General features: G+C 47.6%; 3 protein-coding genes across 3 annotated transcripts; 1 reads left to right on the top strand and 2 right to left on the bottom strand.

Moving 5' to 3' along the window:
* Positions 1–709: 709 nt before the first annotated feature.
* E1B28_008232 (uncharacterized protein) lies at positions 710–1,256 on the bottom strand (the record flags this gene model as incomplete). The annotated part of the gene is made up of 3 exons (XM_043153015.1): positions 710–890; positions 949–1,069; positions 1,136–1,256. 3 exons carry the CDS (start codon positions 1,254–1,256, stop codon positions 710–712), a joined length of 423 nt encoding a protein of 140 aa, XP_043008298.1.
* A 979-nt stretch (positions 1,257–2,235) lies between these two features.
* Positions 2,236–2,634, bottom strand: E1B28_008231 (uncharacterized protein; the record flags this gene model as incomplete). The annotated part of the gene is made up of 2 exons (XM_043153014.1): positions 2,236–2,377; positions 2,453–2,634. 2 exons carry the CDS (start codon positions 2,632–2,634, stop codon positions 2,236–2,238), a joined length of 324 nt encoding a protein of 107 aa, XP_043008297.1.
* Positions 2,635–2,897: 263 nt separating this feature from the next.
* On the top strand, positions 2,898–7,907 carry E1B28_008230 (uncharacterized protein). Its single transcript, XM_043153013.1, has 13 exons — positions 2,898–3,135; positions 3,205–3,458; positions 3,519–5,175; positions 5,234–5,266; positions 5,344–5,415; positions 5,473–5,532; positions 5,589–6,271; positions 6,331–6,444; positions 6,501–6,590; positions 6,649–6,729; positions 6,780–7,051; positions 7,107–7,355; positions 7,417–7,907. Exons 3-13 carry the CDS (start codon positions 3,773–3,775, stop codon positions 7,645–7,647), a joined length of 3,288 nt encoding a protein of 1,095 aa, XP_043008296.1. The 5' UTR covers positions 2,898–3,135; positions 3,205–3,458; positions 3,519–3,772; the 3' UTR covers positions 7,648–7,907.
* Positions 7,908–17,653: the final 9,746 nt, after the last annotated feature.

Genomic DNA, 17,653 nt, shown 5'->3' with positions numbered 1-17,653 from the left:
TCAGCCTGTTCGTAGCGCTATGTTGGACAAAGTCGTAGGATCTCGACTTCATGACTTTCTGTCATCGGAAGACTAGGATTCGGTTGGGCTCAATACAGGCTTGAAGCTTCGAAGGCTGCCTTGGATGGGGTTGAAACAAAAGGCAGATGCTGAGGGTCGAATTGATGAAACGCGACGATCCGCTCCCGCCTTGTTGCTTGGTGATATCCTATTCGTGGCGTATATGAAACTCAGGACGATTCTGACACCTACACCAAACTTGATACTGTCAGTGTCAGTCTCGTGTTGAAAGATCAGCGGGTGACGCCCGCATTCAATCTCTTCGTCCCGCAAGCGGATATTCGTTTTCTTCTTAGATAATACATGTTCTATCAAATGCATATGGTATTAATAGACAACTCAATATCAACTATATATATAACCCATATACTTAAAGCGTATTTGAAGCGTGCAAGTTCCTCGATTAGGGAAGGAAACTAGATATTAAGGCTCGGAGGAGGCCATGATAAGGTTCAGAATTTCATATCAAATTAACAGTCATTCCTATTCTCCCTATATGTATCTACTGAATATATATTCCAATAACGTATGCGAATAAGTTAGAAAAATCGCGACTACCAAACCCCCATTCCCGGATCTAAATCTAGATAGATAGATAGATAGATAGATAGATATTCTATAATTCAGCCAACGATGGTGGATATCCCGATCACTGAACGGTCCACTTGGTACCCGGCAACCTGCCCTTGCTCAATGGTGCGAGTTTCTGGAACGCAGCAGGGGAAAGGTCAATCCCACCGGCCCCGCAACCCGGGCATCGGTCAACGATAGTGACAGTGACGGATTTTCCACCGAAGGAGACCTTAGCTTTCTTCCCACAGATGGGGTTCCTTGCATCCATGTCAGAAATGGTGGGGCAACGAGTACTCGTCAAGGCGAAGGACTTACTTGTTGGGATTGGCGGTGTGTCCAGGGAAGTTGTCAAAGACTGGCACAGCTACAGCAGCGACTAGTTCGTTGGCGTTGTTGTTGCGTCCACAAGCTCCGAGACCGGGGGTGTAGAAGGTAGCTGGGGAGGAGAGAGAGGAAGAGTTATATTAGCCGCTTCGAGACGGCAGGAGCGAGGGGTACATACCATCGCCAGTATGGGTTGGACCAATTTGGGCCTCGGCAGCTTCCTCAGGGACGGGGGAAGCTTGAGAAGCGATAGCCAAAGAGGTGACAATGAGAGCAAGAGCTTTGGTGGAGAAGAACATGTTTAAAGACAGAGTTGAAACTTAGAAGTCGAGTGAAGAATAACAGTAGCCTGAGGAAATGCTGAAGAGGTCAGCCAGACTTTATAGTCCTACAAGAGAGGGCCGGAAGGGACGTTACCAAAGAGCTAACTCCGAGTACACCGTGTTCGACTGATCATTTCGCGATTTCGTTACTGTTAAAAACAGAACAATTAGTATGTGTGTCGGTGATGAGTTGGCTGGCGCTCACTCACAGCATAGTGGAGAGAAAGCACAGAATATAATTGCAATGTATTGTAATAGAGAGTCCATGTCAATTATTCTGGAGGTGAGGCTGTATCCCAGCCTATTTGCGTGTATGAGGATAGTGTGGGCGCATCTGAGTGACACTGAATCCAGGAAAGTACTACGCCCGTAAGCTTCATGAAACATGGAAGGGACCGTCAGGAGTTGCAACAATTACAAGTCCCATATGAATGCCAGTCGGAAGTGGGCAATGAGTCGGTGATTCTTCTGAGACAGTTGCTACGAATCCAGGATCGATGTACAGTTTGAACAGTTCGGGAGGTGGATAACAGCCTGCCTCCTCCTGCCGGAGCCAAAGCGACGCCCAAGGGGATCTCCAGTGATATGCAATCACAGAAATTAGCTTGAAGGAGAAACATATCGTATTGACAACACTATTCGCCTCCGGTTGTCGAGCTATCAGCGCTGAAGACCTGACACCCCAGTCTGCCTCCCCGCACTCGTGCTCATCAAGAGCCAATCCCGCAATTCGCTGACAATTTGAGTTCCATACGACATTGTGATTTTGTTCCCGGTATTGAAAAACGAGGCAATGTTCGTAGAAGAAAGTAACAGTTTGCAACTTGAGTATCTGAGTCAGAGACAGATATGAATGTAGGTTGACTACCATCCGATCAGTACGCTGACGTTACGCGTTAATAGCAACAGTGAAATTCCGTACCAATCCAAACGCGCATACCATGCCCAAACTGCGTCAAGAACGGCTCCCGACCATCGTTGAAATGAGAATGAAAAATTTCACCAAAACTCCGCGTTGCTCGACGGTCGAATTCTCTGCGGCGTACGCCGAAAGATAATACGCATTACATATTAAGAAGACAGGAATAGGTATCTGGCTGCTGGTCAGGAATAGTCACATTCAAGTTAGTTAAACTCAACATACACTGCCTGGATGAGAAAAGACAACGAACTTTTGAGCTTGATGCAGTCGGGTTGTTCGCCATGTTACAGATCTAGATTCGTTTACTCTAGATCTTCTCGGTTTCGAGTCTTCATCGGCGTAAGAGGTCACCAGCCATGCACTAAACAGGATGTGGTGGTGATTCTGATGGCGAAGAAAGGGTTCCATTTCATGATTCCTATACATTCCCATTAGAGCTCTCTAGTCAAGCAAATCCAATAATTTCTGGTAAAATTAGCTTTCCATCAATTGTTGTAACCCGAAAGGCGTACAGACGGCACGACAACTACGAGCTAGCCCGCCAACAGTGGGAGTACCTCAGGAGGTGAGCACATCGCCACAGAAACCGAGCGCCTTCGAAGACGAAGGCAACTCCCAACGGGCTAGTTGGGGTTTCGTACAATATCGCAGGCGAGCCTGAGGGGACAATTTGAACGTGCGTCGAGCCGCGTGCAACGTTTTTCTCACCCACACCATCGTGATCACCAGTGCCCCAGTGCCACTCAGTAGTAACTCTGGTACAATATTTCTCGCATTTCATGCCTGCTACGGGAACAATCTCTATGAATATTTTTATCTGGCCATGACGATGGTGTATATATGGGCCTTCTTGGTGAGTGGACATGAGATTGGTCCGGGGATGGCTGGAGAGATTGTGAAAAGAAGAGCTGAATATTGAATACGAAGATCAATGTGAGTATATATTCACACTTCTGAATGATGGTATTCACGATGCCTCGTTTCCTGTTTTTACTTGCATAGCCACTTAGCACATCAGCAATCCGCCCCTGCGACAGACAAATAGTCGGACGACATTTCACTCGCCTCCTTAGAATCACTGAATTGGATGAGATCCGCGTAGGACAGTAGTCCAACAAAACCGAACACACCTTTTCAACGAGGCTCTTTACGTGTCATGTGGGGTACTCCAACACGCGTGGAACTCACAAGTTATCCAAATGGCTGGCTTTCCATCTTAACAGCTGTGCCAAAGGGAGGTAGATAGCGCACTAATCGTATGTCTATGGTCTTTGTTACACGTTTTCAACGGGCTTTGATTCATCTACTCTTTTCAGAGCAATTGAAAGTACAAATGGAACGTGGCCACTTCATGCACGTCAGACTGCCCTTCCACTCATGAATCATTTTACTTTCTGATACGAAAGGCGAACATGCTAAATACTGCAGGCAATCCTGCCACGTTCCCCTTATATGATAAGGAACCCTGGACTGTGCAACACATTTCCGTCTCTCTCTCTTCCCCCCCAACCAACACTCGCCAACTCAGCCCTGTCCATCTCATTGGTTACTACCACCCTCATTTCTTTACATGAGCTCTCCAAGCCCCGAAAAGAAGCAGACCTTTCGTTCTCGAGTGGGTTCTGTGATGCGCAGGACGTCATCTACCCTCGTCCCTGTCATTGGTTCTCACGAGAGCAAGGAGCACAAAGAACACAAAGAACACAAAGAACACAAAGAGCCAAAGCTGGCTCAGATGTTCCGAAGGGGATCTATCAATTCTTCATCGTCCGATACTAGTGGGAGCGGGGCAGCTGTTGGCGGCAGTAGCAGTAGGAGACCTAGCGTTGACGTAGCGCCGTCCCCGCCGCTAGTCCAGAACCAAACCCAGGCATCAAATCCGCATCCACAGTCAGTCGCTGCATCATCCGTGCCGAGCCCTATCGCTGAGTCACCTTTGCGAGAATCGGCTGCAGCTGATGAGGACGTGAATGCTCAGCAAAGTTCGAAAGCGACTGCGATCAGTGTTAGTTCACCGTTATCGAACGAGATTCGCCCGGAAGTGGAAGCTTGGGGGCAACAGCAACCAAAGCAAGGGGAGGAGCCCGACTCGAAGGAAGAGAAGCCACAACAGAAGGAAGAGGGGGAACCCGCGTTCTTTGATCAGACAACTAGCTCTGGACCTGGGGCATTCGTTGACGAGCCCGATTCAATGTCAATGTCGTTCAAGTTTAACCAAAGCAACGAGAGTATTCTCAAGCGCTTTGAGGAGTCGGCTCAACCCCAACGTGTTACGGTGGAGGAAGTAGAACCTGCCAATCCACCTTCATTTGGATTCTCGGACCCTCTTCCGACTGCCATGGAGCCCTTGAAACCTGATAACGTTTCTCCTGAACTAAGAACTGCCGTCGATGATCCTTCATACTTCACTATCACCACAGCTCCCTATCATCCGACTTCATTTATTCAGCCGTCCGACTCGAGAGCCGAGTCATTACATGAAGCTATCCAGAGGAACACGATTGGTGCGAGCGGAAGGGAGAAAGAGAACGAAGCTGCAGGAGATGTTCTGTCATCTCAAACCACACCCAAGCCCCGAGGAACGGCAGCAGATGCAGAGAACACGAATGTATTTTACGTACCTGCCACATCCCCACCTGCTCCACTCATTGTTCCCAACGACCCACCAGCACAGCAGACCCAGGACGCAGCGACGGAAGTGGAAGTCATGCCAAAACCCATCGTCCAACCCATCGCCGTTCCAGCTTCAGTTCCAGTGCTACCCCAGGAACCACTGCAGACCAGTGATGGGAACATGCCGCACAACGTTCCAGTTTCCATGCCTCAAGCGGAGGCCACTCCTGAGACGGCTCGCGGAGAAATCACTGACCCGTTCAGGTCAATGCCTATCCCGATACCTGTCGTGTATACTCAGGACCAATGGGGCCAAGACCGGATGAAGGATGTTGGGAACGGTCATGCTGCTAGCGCAGAGTACGTGTAACCCGATAGGTTTCCTGCTCTTTTTGGCTGATATATAATTGCCTGCTAGACCGTTGGATAACCCTTTCGCCGATCGACATCAGTAAGGAAATTTTGACCTCGTCTCCGTATCGGAAGATTGACCGGTTTTTGTTTTCTACACTGTTCTCTCCTATTCAGGGTTCACGCACATCCGCAAGTGACAGTAGTCGAATATCCTTTACCTTCGTTTGAAGAGGTAGTTCCTGGTCGGTACGTGAATCATTTCTCTCGTGTCAAAGTACGATTCTAATCGCGCACACGATTTAGCTCCGTCAAGGACGTTCCATCCATGGCCAGTCTTGCGGGCAGGGATGGATATCTTGCAGAGTATGTACCATGTCGTTTAATATCTATTGGCCGAGTTCTTACCCATCAAACAACAGGGAACACAAACCTCTACTACGTGTTCCCCCTGCACTACCTCGAAAGCACAACCGTGGAGGCTACATGGCCACTGGAGAAGATTCACATATGCAAACGTCTAATCCCCATGTCATCAGTGTCTCTCCCATGGACACATCGTCAATCGCTTCGACAAACGATTACTATTCGCATAACAATGGCCACGCTACAAATTATCACCAAGACCATCATCTTCACGGATCTCATGGTCAACCTCACGAATATACTTTTCAACACCGTTTATCATACCTTGGGTTCATCGAGTTTTCACTTCCCGATGGTGGAGTGTATTATGTGCATGCTACACGGCGGGTAGTGGTCGATGGGGATTTGAGGAAACCAGGAAAGGCTGATGAGGTTAATCGGTATCTGAATGCCGGGTTTGCTACAGCAGTCTGGAATAATCGTACGAGTAGCGCCGAGCCTGGGTGGGAGTTATGGCTGCGAGAAGTTCCTGGCGAAGGTGATAAGAAAAAGAAGAGTACGGGGAAGGGGAAGAAGGGGAAGAAAGCGAAAGCTAAAGGAAAGGGAAAATCGATTGCATCCGAGGAGGAAGCTCAGGAACCTACTCGGTTTGAGAGGTTTTGGGTGGAACACAAGACTCGTAGGGTGCTGGTCGAATCGGAGTCGAGTGATGGACAACCTCGAGGCAATGTTGACGATGGTGTGTTTTTCCCTATATTACCGTCTCTTCACTTATTTATACAGTTCATCTTTGGACAGCCCTTGATGCAGAATACCGTTTCTGGTCGTACATGGAAGATCATCCAGCACATACATCTCTTCCTACGAACGCGAGGAAGGACGCTATGGATATCCTAAACTGGACTTGGAGTGGTTCGTTATCTTCCTCCCTTTTCTGAAACGCATCGACTGAAATCAACGACGTCTAGATCGTTCGTTAAAGCCTGTAGATGGACGAAGTGCTCCCTTCACTCCGGATGAGTGTAAACAGTTATTGGATCACTTGAAGTCGTTCGGTGGTGGGTTCACATTGACAACCATCTTTTCTCATGCGATGACTGACTTGGAGGGTTCAAGATATGCGGAATGACCCCTCGAACTCGGGTATTCAGAGCTTCGTCCATACGAGGGTTGTCGCCAGAGTTTTGTTGAGATCCAGTGCGTACCGACATAATCGTTTCTGAACATGTCTCATGATCTGAACACAGTTCATTGGCGCCAAGCAACGTTCCGCCCTCATAAGCCCTTCCCTCAAGACGTGGCAAATACTAAACGATACGTTGTTCATCCGACCCCGCCGACCCCGCTGCATAGAAGGATTCTTGACTTTGTACTGTCACTCGTCTTTCTGGGTATTCCGTATATATTCTTGAACAGAATGCACCCACATCGGTTCTTGGACGAAGAGGGTGGAAGTATGAATGTGTTAAAAGGTGCAGCTGTGCCTATGCTGGTCATTGGCGCATGTACTTGTTTGGTGGTATGCTTCTCCCTTTCGACCCTTGCCGCCTTTCGCTGAATTTTTACGCTACCAGGCCGCCATCATTCTGAGCGCCTCGGTGACCTTCCTTTCTCTCCCTGGTCTGGATGCGATCTCTCGTGTCGTGGGTCTCGTAGCCGCCTTATTGGCCACATTCTCGATGATCGCCACTGTCGTCGCGGTTTTCAAGTACAAGTCGGATTTGGAAAGGTCTTTCACCTCTTTGGCCTTCAGCGGTTATGCGCCCGGCTATGGAACTATCCCTAATGTTGGTGCATCCGGAGAGGGAATGTTGGTTCATTCCGTGAGTCGTACCCCACCATATACTGTGTAACATATTTTGATTCTGGAACCCCGGAATGTAGAGGCGCATAGTCATTTTGTCGCTCCCGCTCGCTCTTCTTGTATACTCGGTGATCGCATTCGTCGGTGGGATCGTATTGTATTCGTTCTTTGGCCAAGTGACAGGCGTTCAACCTGGATCTACCGGGACTCTACAAGAACACTTTGAGAAGTACACTCAATGGTCTGTGGTCGGTGTGGTAGGAGGTCTAGCGGGAGTGTTGGTCACAGCTATGTTGATGTTGAGGAAGTGATTGTCCACTATACGGTTTTTGCGGTTTCCTTCTGTTGTATTCCTCTATCTTTCCTATGTCTTGCCACGTATTTATGTGTCTAGTTTTGACTTTACCATTGTAGTCCATGTCTTCCTGTTTTTCCTCTCTTGTAGAGTAAGCTTTATTCACGCACATCCTCAATTAGGTTCCCTAGCCTCCTTACTTCGTCATACTACGGCTGCACAATCTATGTTCATCAAGCTATACAGCATTTTACCGATTTATAATGATTTGTCTTCGCGTCAACGATTAGTCGGGATGCCGGTGCGTCTACAGCAGGACGAGGTTAGTTGAGAGTAAATCGCTTCGAAGCGCAAATATTCAAACTGTGGTTTGAGACATATTGAACTAGAACAGTACATGTAATACTAGAGTAACATTAAACTTAAATAGTACAGTTCAACTGCAAGTTGACCTAGTGAGCTCAACCTTTAGTTGAAAACTCCGCAGTTCAACCCTCAATATACTGCTAAGTTAATGACGACATCGGTTTGTATACTAATACTAATATACTAGTAACTAAGAATAATTAAGACAGTTAATACAAAATGCTACGTTATAATTGTGAGTAGTATCATTGTTAAAGAGTATTAGAGCGAACGAAGGCTGATGTTACTGATTTTGATTGTGTTACACCCGCGCGTGGGCCTTTGGTGTACTTACCATTTTTGGATGTGGCTGTGCAATCTCTACTGGTAGGGAAATTAGTCAACACATAACCCGTTATGGTAAGTGGGGAGGCAACACACATTCTATATCACCTTCCTCTCTTAGGCTCCAGATCGCTTTGGTAAAAAAATATTATTTCATGCTTCAGTACTCAACTTCTGGGTTGAATAAACTCCAGATTTGAACTTGAGGGAGTTCAACATACACAAAGTTGAACTTGAGGGAGTTCAACATACACAAAGTTGAACTTGAGGGAGTTCAACATGCATACAGTTGAACTTCTGGGTTGAGCTCAATTGAGTTGAACTACTGTATATATAATATTACAGCAGTTCAACTCAGTTGCCCCAACCAATATTGCAAGTTGATCTCATCCTATCTCGCAGTATTATTAAATGTACTAGCTTATCTGCATTGATATTTCCTACGTACACTCCACATTAAATCGTGTGAATGAATGTATATGTGGTCTAACTCTAGCTACACATACAGATAGATCGACACAATATAAAGTAGCACGTATATATATCATAATATGAACCAGCCTGTAACTGGTAGGCACCCACTGCGGCCAAGGTCTTGTCGGCTTACTAAGCGAAAGATTGGCGATTTCGTGGAACGACTTTTCCAACGCGCGCGTCGGATGACCTTCCGTGCACCAAAACTTTCCATTCACCCACACAGCCTCAACTCCCGATTTGGTGCCCCAGAATAGGGCTTATGCATGTGTAGAATAATAAGTTCGGGATAGATTTTCCATATATAGCCTCAAATGCGACTAAAAACACGTATTTCAGTGAAGATCACCACTAAGAGGTCAATGGCTTGATTTTATGTGCTCGGATCAAAGTTCGGTCTCGAAGGAATTAATCTAGACATCAAAGGATCTCTTAACTATTTAAGACACGTTACCGGGTGGGAACTTTCTTGTCGGAGTTTAAACTGGCAGGCGTTAACCGTAACGAGGAAAATGAGAACGTAAAATAAATGCGCCATGTGAGGGATTCGAACCCTCACCTCAAGAAGTGTGGAACGACAAATCTGACATTCCATATTAGTGCCATGCGCTCTACCAATTGAGCCAACATGGCAATATGCTTTCTGCACCTTCCAATATATCTAACGACTATTTATTCAACAGTTTCTTGACCACAATGATAGTTGCACAAGCAAGCCTTTTTCTGTGAGGGTATGTCGCGATTCCTGAATTCCAATTGAAATCAGTTTACAAAATACAACTAATCAGCTGAGCTCAGACGCTGAACGTGGAACATTGCATGGAACACAGTGGCAATTATATGGTTATTTATTTTTTAAAACTATAATTTCACGTAAAAAAGCATCGGGTAGTACAACCTGACGAGAAACAAACGAGGAGATCTTTGAGGTTTTGTCATGGGTTGGTTGGAGATGAGATGCGGAAACGCTTTTGATCCCAAAATTCGTCGCCACACTCCACTGGCATTTCAGTATCGAAACTAAAAGCAACGGTTGAGTTAATCTGAAGTTTCCAAAATTCAAATTCGATAAACTCACTCTTCCTCTCGCAACGAACCTGGTCTTTCCAACAACTGTTTATCGACGTATATCCAGAACAACCAGAACCCTAATCGGACCCGTGGATACACCTGTACCCCAAAAACGATCAAAAGTCAGCCCGGCGGGCGCTCACAAACCGCTCGCCTCTTCAATTCATCTGGTGAGCTTGTGGTTTATGGGTTTACGGCGGTGCGCTCCCAGTTCAACAGCATATCGGATCTTGAGCGTGGATGGCAAAGGCGGAAGGGGTGGAACATCGGTATGAAGTCCGGTCACAGCGAAATCGCAACGAAGATCAATTTTTGTCGGTGTCTTAAATGCATCCTCCAGTTGTTCCACGAAGCTTCGTCGATCTGAAGCTCCAGACTCGTTGAGCTTGTTCAGCTTCCCAGTGAAATCGAACGACTTCTTCGTATGGTCCTCCATGATCTCATCATCAACAAGGTCGCCATACTCATCGACGACACTGGCGGGGAAGATGGGAAGATGATGGTTCCGTTTACCGCAGGAGTCCAGGCTCGACATCCTGCACTAGAGCAAGCGGTGGATCTGCCTGAGGACTCGGGGAGGCCTGAACGATAATGTGTCCTCTCGCTGATGATCCGAGTTTCCTGAAAAGATGTTCTGGAGTTCGTCAGGGTATCTGAATCAGGCTCAGATAGCTCAAGAACATCGACCGCAACATCTGAACCGCCCATGGTACCAAGCATTCGTTCAGCCCTGGAGGGAAGGGGCCGACTTGTGGTATGATCTTGCTCAAGATCGCTATTCTCGCTGCCTATTTGAGAGAAGGGAGGACCTGTTACAAGCATGTCTGCGGCCTAGGACTGATGTGACTAATCTTATGTACTTCGCTCTGTGTTACGGCATTAATACGGCATGGTCAACATATATTCATTATATACTGTATTGAGTTTATGGGATATGTACGACATGGGCCAGTTTTGGTAGTGTAATTGATAACAAGGAATTGAGTTGAGAATAAATGAATTGAACTACACCATTTAATTGAGAACAAAATTGATTGAACGTGATCGGATTCTTATCACCGATAAATAAGCAACTGAAGTCAAGATCAGCGGTGTATCGAACGAGGGGAATTAAATACCAGGCTTGAACTTGCTTTAACGTGGGGTCTGAAGTGCGCAGGTTGAACAGGTAGGCCTGTAAGTCATTCAGTGAGTTTTGGTCAAGAGAATGAGAATAAAACTTGCCAAGTAGTCCCGGTTCCAATTTCGAATGGAATCCGCTGGTTTACAGAAGTAAATGTTAGTAAGATAATACTTTTTACAAGTCTAAGTACGAATTAACCCTTTGTATCGCCTCCTCAATGATCTCAGTGACTGTTTCTTCGGCGTTAGATGCATATGGATCCTCAACCTCCATCAGGAATTTCTCGTTGTGACGAGACCCACCTTAGAAAGAGGTTGGCGAAAGGAGAGCGAAGAAATTGAGTCACTCACAGTATCGACAATTGACAACTGGACGTGCGATGGCTTCTTCGTCGAGGAGGGTGTGAGCGATTGCCTCTAAAAGAATGAAAATGTAAGTTAAAGTCGGATATTCAATACATAGACGCACCTGAAAGAAAGCGAAGTCGAGCGGGGATCTGGATGAGCCAGACCTGCTCTTCGCCTCGACAGCGCCGCCTCCACTCCCCCATCCTCCGCTTCCAGTCGTTACTGGCGCCGACCTTGACCATTATAGTGTTGGGGGGGGATGTTGCGTCGACGATAAAATAGGCATAAAGGTAGCCCGGACCATCTGGTCTGGGGGAACCCTTTGAAAGGATGTCAAGAATTCGATCTATCGGAGGACATCTGTGAGTAATTCTCGACGCAAATAGTTACTTACCTTCGTTGTTCATCGGAGGTCCGGAAGCTTGAATGTTGAACGGTGGTTGAACTAAGTCAAGCAAATGAAAATGTAAAGTACTTAGAAACAGGAAACCCCGACTCACCGGCAAGTAAGTTCAAAGCGTTGAACTATGATTGGATGTAAGCGACGAAGTAATGAACGAATGGAAAGGACTTACTAAGTAATACGCAGGTACAAACGAATTCTGGCAGTAAGTCAGGCGGAACGTAAGAGGGATTGAAAGCAGGAAACAGTAACTCACCGACAAGTAAGTTCAAAACGTTGAACTAAGATTGAAATGTAAGCGACGAAGTAATGAACGAATGGAAAGGACTTACTAAGTACTACGCTGGTACAAACGAATTCTGGCAGTAAGTCAGGCGGAATGTAAGAGGGATTGAAAACAGGAAACAGCAACTCACCAGTAGATTGTCTCCAGCTGCCTACTTCGTACTCTGCCTGCAAACTTCACCAATTTGATCGTTCGAAAGTAGCCCTACATTGCTTTTCACCGAGTTCCATAGTGCGAGTACCGAACCGCTTGCTGCCTCCAGGCTACCGAAATGTGACTTCAGATGCTGTCTAATCTCCTTCGTGAGACCAGCAGACGGTTCTTGTGTCCACAGATGCTCTCTCTCATTACCTCGCAATCTCTTGACCCGATCCCTCGAAACGTCCGTGCGGGTCCATGACTACTGAGTTATTCATAGCTTCGGCAGCACCGACGAGGGTCGGTTGAAAACTGACGATGCTCCACAGCTTCAAGACGTCGTCCTGGACCTTCTGAATGTTGGCGTGACCTGAAACGAGCTAGCTAGTCGGCATCTCCTCCACGGAAAATTCGTTATTCGGGGAACGGTGTTGTAGTCGAGGTTTGGCTCTCAACGAAAGCAGCACGAGATGGCTTAATGTTGGGACATGCAAACAAGCGAACTTTATAAACAGCAAGCGGGAAGGAGGTGTCAGGAGCAGGAGGAGTCCAGGATAACTCCATAATCTGAAAGGGATATCAGATATCGTGACATATAGGTGAACTTTCGCAGGGACAGTCTCTCACCTTGCTCCAAACGTGACTGGCATGCTTGTTCACCAGCGTCTGCGTTGGATCTCCCAACAGCAACTCGGAGACGATTAGAAAACGAATTTCTTCCTCGCAATCAAGCGCTTTTTGAAGGACGTGGCACCTGTAGCAGTTGGTCGCCAACTCGACGATACGGCCTCTAAAGAAACGTCAAGAACCGTAAATAATAGCGAAGAGAAGGAGATGAAGAAAATCTGAGGCCACGAACCTCATACACGAGACAATCTTCTTCCTCTCCTCAGCTGTCGAGGCAGCTTCGAGGCATCGCTGTACCGCCCAATTACCGAACCTAAGCACTAGTCAGAACCCTGAAACAGTAGGAGCGAGTATATTGAGCACTCACCGATGAGCCATCATCTCGTAACCTCGCACACAAATCGCATCCACAATCTTGCTTCGCTCAGTCGCATCGGCGACCTTCAGTTCTTGTTGCAGAAAGATGCTAAAGACGATACCCATTGTTAGTGCCGGTCATCGATATGATAATCCAAATGTTACCTGGCCTGTTGGTCGCTGTTCTTGATAATCCTAGCGACGAAGGAATGATACGGCGGCGAACTCGAAGGATGAAGTAAAGACAAGAAATTGATGGGTTGAAGAGGTTCATGCGAGTCCCTAGGACTGCCTTGAGTGGAGTGCCTCTGATGAGAGTTGGTGTGAGAAGTGGCCTGAGACTCCGATGGAAGAGATTGCTGCTGCTGTTGCTGTTGGCCGCTGGGATATGTGCTAGGATATGGAGAGGCGCAAGATCTGATAAAGGCGAATAATCAGTTCATCGAAAGCAAAGTGATAAGACGAAGACATACGAAAGTGATCTGAGATGCTGAGGTGCGTGAATAGAGTCTTCAATTCCACCACCGCTCAAGCTACTATGAACCGTTCCCGTACCAGAACTGGCTGCGCTTCCATAACCGACAATTCCGAGTCCTACTGCTCCACCCGCTGATGATATGGCATTCGACCCGCCGTTATGACTGATGGAAGGCGGAAGTCTCCCGTCCTCAACCATCCTTTGCCATTCGCCCAAAGGCAAACCAAGTCCAATCGAGCCATCAACCTGAGCTTGCTGCTGATGTTGATACGACTGGAGTGAGGCAGCCGTCGTCTGGTGCTGCTGCTGATGAGCGAGCATAGCTTGATGCTGCAACACCTGGGGAGGAATTTGCATTGACGCCCACTCTGAAGGTAAGGCCGCACCAGCTAAACCTCGAGAGAGCGAATCTGCCATGTGATTGGTATTGCTAAATGAAGGAAGAGAGCCCTCGACCGAACCTGATGTACGGCGAAGGCTTGTTTGGAGTTGAGCCGGTACAGCGTTGGTTGGAGATTCACTGATGCTGAAAAGCTTCTGGTTAATGTTGGCGGATGCTAAAGCGAGAGCGGCTGAATGATTGGTAAATGGAGAATAGGAAAGAAACATGTTATTGGAGGCGCTCGTAGTAGGAGATTGCTGCTCCATGAACGTTTTAAGCAAGTGAGAATAAGAAGACGCGTCAGGGGAATGAATGCAATTCGCGGCACCGGACGTCTGAGAGATTGGTCGCGCCCCGTTGGCATTATTAGCGTAGGAGGTAGAGTAATTGTTCCCTGTACGAGTGGGGGAAGGTGGGTCGTAAATCAAAGCGTGCTGCTGAGCTAGATATGCATTAGCACCAGGGCGAGCTGCTGAAACGAGGTTGGTCGGCGAGTTGAGGCCAACGTATTGCTTGTAGCTGCCGTTTTCAACGAACGAACGTGCGGGAGAAAGGTCTGTAGGAGTAGGAAGAGTGGAAGAGATGGAAATTGGTGAGAAATCGGGCGAACGAGATGCTGATTGATCAAGGTGGAGATTGAGCAAAGAAGGCTTTTGTTTGAGATGGTAAGGCTCGGGCGAATTGAGGTTTAAAGTACGAAGTAGCTGCTCTACGTGCTGAAAAGAATAGAGAAGGAAAAGTCAACACGATGTGGACGAGAAAAAGCGCATATAGCTACCGAATTATCCAGTTCAGGCGTAATCGTCTTCCTACCATCACCAATGACGCCGATTTCCTTCGTGGGTGGCTGCTGCTGATGTTGCTGATAAGGAAACCTCATATCCTTGGCCTGAGGAGGCGCTGGACCGAAGACATCTTCGCGAGTCACAAGAGGATGACCCGGCGAAGGCATGCTCGAGGAGTGGTGCAACTCTGGGCGCACGGAAACCTGACACTGCTGCTCCTGCTGTTGCGGATGATTAGGCTCTTCGCGTTCAGCTACAACTCTGGAGAAAGAGTCGAGTGTACGAGGCCACGTCGTCTCAGACGGCTGAGGTTGAGGAGCCCAGATTGAAGCGGCGGTCGTAGCATTAGCAGGAGGTGCTGTATTTAGGTGGCGTTGACGAGCGTGCTGATCGTCGAGCATGGAAGAGAGCGGTGAAGGCATTGGAAGAGTGTCCGTAGACATGAACCGTCACGTTGAGCTCGAGGATGTTGATGATGGCGACGACAACGGGGAAAGAGTGAACAAAACAAAGGGGGTTGATGGTGGTTGAAAGGAAAGAGGTAACGAAGAGGAAATAGTTGAGATTTGGGTTTTAGTCTCCGAGCCTTTTTATACCAAAATTTGACAGAGAAGCTTTTGGGTTTGCTCTGACCTCGCTGAACACCGCGGGACCTTGACTCAACAACTCATCGACGATATCATCCTTGGCGTGGTCTTCAAGATTCTCAAAAGCATGCTAGAGATACACCAACCGATCAGGGTAAATGATGATGGAAAGAATAATCGACCGAAACAGCTTACCTGAACAACTAAGGAACCCGTTTCGTGGCAGGCCAGAGCAGCCCACTTGCCCCGAAGAGACTTGTTCACATAGGCAGAAATGGGAGGAGCAGGAGGAGTCCAGGATAACTCCATAATCTGAAAGGGATATCAGATATCGTGACATATAGGTGAGCTTTCGCAGGGACAGTCTCTCACCTTGCTCCAAACGTGACTGGCATGCTTGTTCACCAGCGTCTGCGTTGGATCTCCCAACAGCAACTCGGAGACGATTAGAAAACGAATTTCTTCCTCGCAATCAAGCGCTTTTTGAAGGACGTGGCACCTGTAGCAGTTGGTCGCCAACTCGACGATACGGCCTCTAAAGAAACGTTAAGAACTACTGTCTACGACGTTCGGGGTTATTCGTTTACCAATGCATTGACGAACCAGACGACATGGTGGAGGTCGCTGTAGAACCATAATTGTCCAGAGCTTGCGAGCATCATCGCGCTTTCGACGGAAAGGCGATTGATTGCGGTATCTGTGTTGGCACCAATCGACAAAGTTGTGGACCCAGATTGTACGGTGGGTTGTCTCAGCGCAGAAGGAAGGCCTAACCCGAGCAAGCAGCACTTCGTTTGCCCAGGCATTAACCTTTCTCTGCAGCTACATTGGGACTGGCAGCCAGGTCCGTGTCTCTTCTGCTTGACCTTCTTCTCCTTGGCGCCTTCTCCTTCTTCTTGGCCTTCCTCTTGGCCTCCTCTTCCTTCTTGACTTTTGTCTCTACGTCAATCATCTCTCCTGGGCCTTTAGTTGATTCCGGCTGCCTATTCTGACGAGAGAGCACATGGACCTCGTGGCTCGCAAAGTAATGGAGTTCTGACCGTTAGACTGGTTCGGAAACGTGTAGACCACCAGTTGCATTGGGAGGAGCAAGAAAACCTCCCAGCTTTGGTATGGCAGCACGAGAGTAAGGTTGCTGAGGAGCTGAGGGTTCGAAATGTTGCGAGTGTAACCTGGAGAATTGTAACCTGGAGAAACGGTGGGAGGATTCTTAAGCAACTCAGGATTGAGTTCCGGGTGCCGACTTGAAATGATCTGGAGCCATGAAGTGTTCAGTATCAGCCGGTTACGCTAAAACGATAGAAACAACGCACTCCTAGAGCGAGGAGGCTCAGGACGAGAAACAGACTCTTCCCTTACGTTGGTTTTCTCTCTTTCTCTTTCTCTTTCTCTTCCGAATCTTTCCCCCCGGTTCCAAGGGTCCATCACTTCTCTTTCCCTTCATTCTCTACCTTGAGTTTCAGTCCTCACCGGTTGTGTCACCGGTGGTATGTTCAACTTCCTCTAATGCACCTCCCGATCCCGTCGAAGCCCGCTCTAGACCTTTCTTCTTCGCCATGTTTATTTCACCCATCTCTAGGTCATTCGTCAGGTTGACGTAGATGTGGAATCCACGACGTGCAGCCTCCAGTGCGCGGGGTGTGATCCGAAAATCAGCTCCCTCTCTTTGGACTTGTACTTGTCCTAGAAGACCCAATTTTGACTTCTTCGGGACCAGATGAATCGTTCTCAGAACGCAGGGAAAGAGCACAGTAGACCACGATGTGTTGACAGAGGTGTTTGCTTCTGGAGAGAGAGGCGGAAGCACATGGCGTAGCAGCAACAAGGTGAATGCTGAGGACGTCGGGGTTCACTTGGTGAGATCAAGTAAGTATGCTGGCTGATGCTTTGGGTCGGAGGGTAAAGCGCATCGTATCACAGAAAAACTGTTATAAATTGGAGCAAATTTGGAGTGAGAATTTCAAGGGATTTGATAAGAAAATGTGACACGTTGAATTAAAACGAGGAGGGGAAATCTTACCCATAATGTGAAACGCGTCGTATACATAGCTGCGAGATCACTTAAGGCCCAATAGTACCTGCTACGACGCTAATTATAGCTGTTTAACTGCTTCCTCAACATCATCTTATGTGCCGACTCAGGGTTCTCGTTAATAAATACAGACAGTACAAAAGCTAAGAATGTATAGGTCTCACTAGTAGTAAGTCCGCGCTACTCGTCCGGCTCAGAATCATCTCCGAAGTCACTACATAAGTCCCAAGAATTGCTTGCCC

Source organism: Marasmius oreades, chromosome 5 (genome assembly GCF_018924745.1).
Source record: "Marasmius oreades isolate 03SP1 chromosome 5, whole genome shotgun sequence".
Lineage (NCBI taxonomy): Eukaryota > Fungi > Basidiomycota > Agaricomycetes > Agaricales > Marasmiaceae > Marasmius > Marasmius oreades.
The sequence above is the reverse complement of the archived record's forward strand: the minus strand, read 5'-3'. Positions and strand labels throughout refer to the sequence as shown.

What these genes read in the sequence shown, in the direction of transcription:
- E1B28_008230 (XM_043153013.1), top strand. Translation starts at nt 3,773, where the DNA reads ATGAGCTCTCCAAGCCCCGAAAAGAAGCAGACCTTTCGTTCTCGAGTG. An exon ending in TCGAGGCAATGTTGACGATG is followed by an intron (nt 6,272 to 6,330) that starts GTGTGTTTTTCC and finishes ATCTTTGGACAG; the next exon opens with CCCTTGATGCAGAATACCGT. An exon ending in GCGCATGTACTTGTTTGGTG is followed by an intron (nt 7,052 to 7,106) that starts GTATGCTTCTCC and finishes TTACGCTACCAG; the next exon opens with GCCGCCATCATTCTGAGCGC.